Source organism: Rutidosis leptorrhynchoides, chromosome 10 (genome assembly GCF_046630445.1).
Source record: "Rutidosis leptorrhynchoides isolate AG116_Rl617_1_P2 chromosome 10, CSIRO_AGI_Rlap_v1, whole genome shotgun sequence".
Taxonomy (NCBI): domain Eukaryota; kingdom Viridiplantae; phylum Streptophyta; class Magnoliopsida; order Asterales; family Asteraceae; genus Rutidosis; species Rutidosis leptorrhynchoides.
This window is the reverse complement of record NC_092342.1, coordinates 39,929,194-39,931,842: the sequence shown is the minus strand read 5'-3', so window position 1 is coordinate 39,931,842 and position 2,649 is coordinate 39,929,194. Positions and strand designations below refer to the sequence as shown.

The following is a 2,649-nucleotide window of genomic DNA, read 5'->3' as shown; positions in this document are numbered from 1 at the left end:
CGACTAATCCTCACCATTAGCCCATACATGTTCAACCAAATCCGATCGTTGACCCTCATGCACTTCCCTATCGCATAATTCTTTCGTCCTTCGTCTGTATGTTTCACACCTCTCGTTCCAAGTTGTTTGCATAATAGCAACGGGTTCATAAACCCAAGCATTTTTCGGTTAGGTTAAAAACCATTATATTCTACAATTATCTTGTGTAAGATGATGCACGTATACATTAATTGTTTCATAACATTGATGTTTGTAGTAAAATACCAAAAGTCCTCTCAATATCCTTGCGTGCCGCTGCTTGTTTCTTCGAAAAGTAAGTACGTTTTTCATCATTTGCACTTGAAACGCCTTAACCAATTATGCCCACCCGGGGTATATACCGTCGGCTAGGTAATATCCTCTTTTGTACTCAACGCCATTTGCAGTAAAAGGGATGCCTTTTATTTCTTCATTAAGCATTGAGTTGAAGAAATCACTAGCGTTCAAGACTTTTAAATTTTTAATTGAACCCGCAATACCAAAGAAAGCATGCCAAATACAATTATCATATGAGGCTACGACTTCAAGCATAATAGTTGAAACTTTGTGATCGCTTCGAGTAAATTGACATTTCCATGCAACGGGACATTTTTCCCATGCCAAATGCATAAAATCTATGCTTCCGATCATTCCAGGTAAACCATGAATTTCTTCATGCTCACGTTCTATGTAACGACGTGTGTTTGAAATTTTCGCCTCATTTTCACTTTCTATCGAACCGGTGTCTATTAAATCGAGCACTTGCATCAAATACTCTTCGTTAGACGATGATGATGAAGACATTATATATATATCCGTTGAATAACGGATATATTCCAAAAAATTAAACACATCACAACGTTACCAACTCGACGGTGGCCAAAAACGGTGGCCTTTTATGCCTGTTTGCCCCGGCGAAGAGTCGGCACCACTACCGTCCTCGGCGTTAAATTCGAAAAACGGTAAAAAAAACTCACGACTTCGAGTGTTCTAAAGAGCAAGAGTATTGTAGGGAGTATGTTTTTAACATTGCGTTTTTTTGGGTTTCCCGCACTACTACATTTCGGCTCATTTAGAGCCCGTCATTTAGACGTGTTCACTATATAACACGTCTAATTTATCACACGGAACACGTCTAATTAAGATTTCTACCAAAAAAACACGGAATACGTCTAATTAATATTCACAACACGTCTAATTAGATATCTTCAACACGTCTAAATAAGTTTAACACCTCTAATTGGTAACCCCGTCTAATTACTTTTACCGGGAACACCTCTAATTGACAACACGTCTAACAAATATTCCAAATAACACGTCTAATTAACAACACGTCTAATTATGTATACCAGGAACACGTCTGAATGAAACAATAACACGTCTAACTGGCAACACGTCTTATTAGATTTGCCGGGAACACGTCTAAATGCTTAACACATCTAATAAGTTTCAAAACACACGTCTAATTAGTTTGTAACTAACGCCTTTAAATGTGACACGTCTAAATAAGTTAACGGGATATATATGTTAACGATCTCCGTTTAATCAACCTAACCCTTAAAGTTCTGTTAATATTAGTCTACCGAAATTACCAAACACGTCTAATTAAACAAACAATGTAACGGGTTATTTAGGGTTCCATATTGAACGGGTTAATAAAGAAACACGTCTAATTAATAGGAAGTTAATTAGTTACAGAAGAGTTAGGAAATAATTTGATAACTAGGAATGGATTTTGATAAGTATATATAATATAATTATAATATTATAAAATTTTATATACCTTAAATAAATAAGATTATTATTATTATTATTATTGAAGTTATAAATAATATAAAATATAAAAAATCTTTTCAGAAATATAAAAACACACGTTTTTTAGTTTTTTTTCCGACTTGCTCTTGTTTGCTTGTTTAGCTTCGTCGCAGGATTCAAAGATAATGGAGACTTCAAAATCATCAGAGATAATTCAATATTTCTTTTTCTTTATATCTTAAGTCGTTTGTTATGAAAGTTTGTATAAATCTGGTTTACATGAACGTTAATAATAAATATCACATGATTCGGACATGTTTGAATCAGGTTTATAAATCAGGTTTATAACACATGTTTGATTGGATCTATAGCACAACAATTTGACTATATAACACACCATGATTCACACGATTACCCAACACGATTGTAGACATGTAGTGCAGACCTGGAGCAGAACTGGACAAACAAACGACACACAACCATCTCACTGTTTTAACACGCCATGATTGACGCAATTACACAACACGATTCTAAACATCATACAACACTATATTAACAACATATAAACTTTATTAACATCATATAAACACACTATATATAACCTATAACATATAAACCCTTATTATGCAATGAAAGAAAGTTATACTATATAGTAACAATAGGCAAACACAACCTGATAGTAGGAGCAGAACCAACCGGGTCAGCTTAAACAAAACCTGAATAACAACTCAACGCTATGTTTGGTGAAGTAATAACAACTCAAAACATGGATAACAAAACCTGGATAACCTGATTATTTACCTGCTGCACACTATGGCAACCAAAAGAAAACCAAACATATAAACCTAGTCTATTATATATATGCCTAATTTAGAA

The 2,649-nt window shown here is 34.2% G+C and overlaps 1 protein-coding gene across 1 annotated transcript; it reads right to left on the bottom strand.

The window, feature by feature from the left end:
- Nucleotides 1-357: 357 nt before the first annotated feature.
- On the bottom strand, nucleotides 358-822 carry LOC139870211 (uncharacterized). Its single transcript, XM_071858048.1, has one exon. The coding sequence runs from the start codon at nucleotides 820-822 to the stop codon at nucleotides 358-360; it is 465 nt and encodes a 154-aa protein (XP_071714149.1).
- Nucleotides 823-2,649: the final 1,827 nt, after the last annotated feature.

Coding starts and splice junctions, on each gene's coding strand:
- LOC139870211 (XM_071858048.1), bottom strand. CDS start 822: ATGTCTTCATCATCATCGTCTAACGAAGAGTATTTGATGCAAGTGCTC.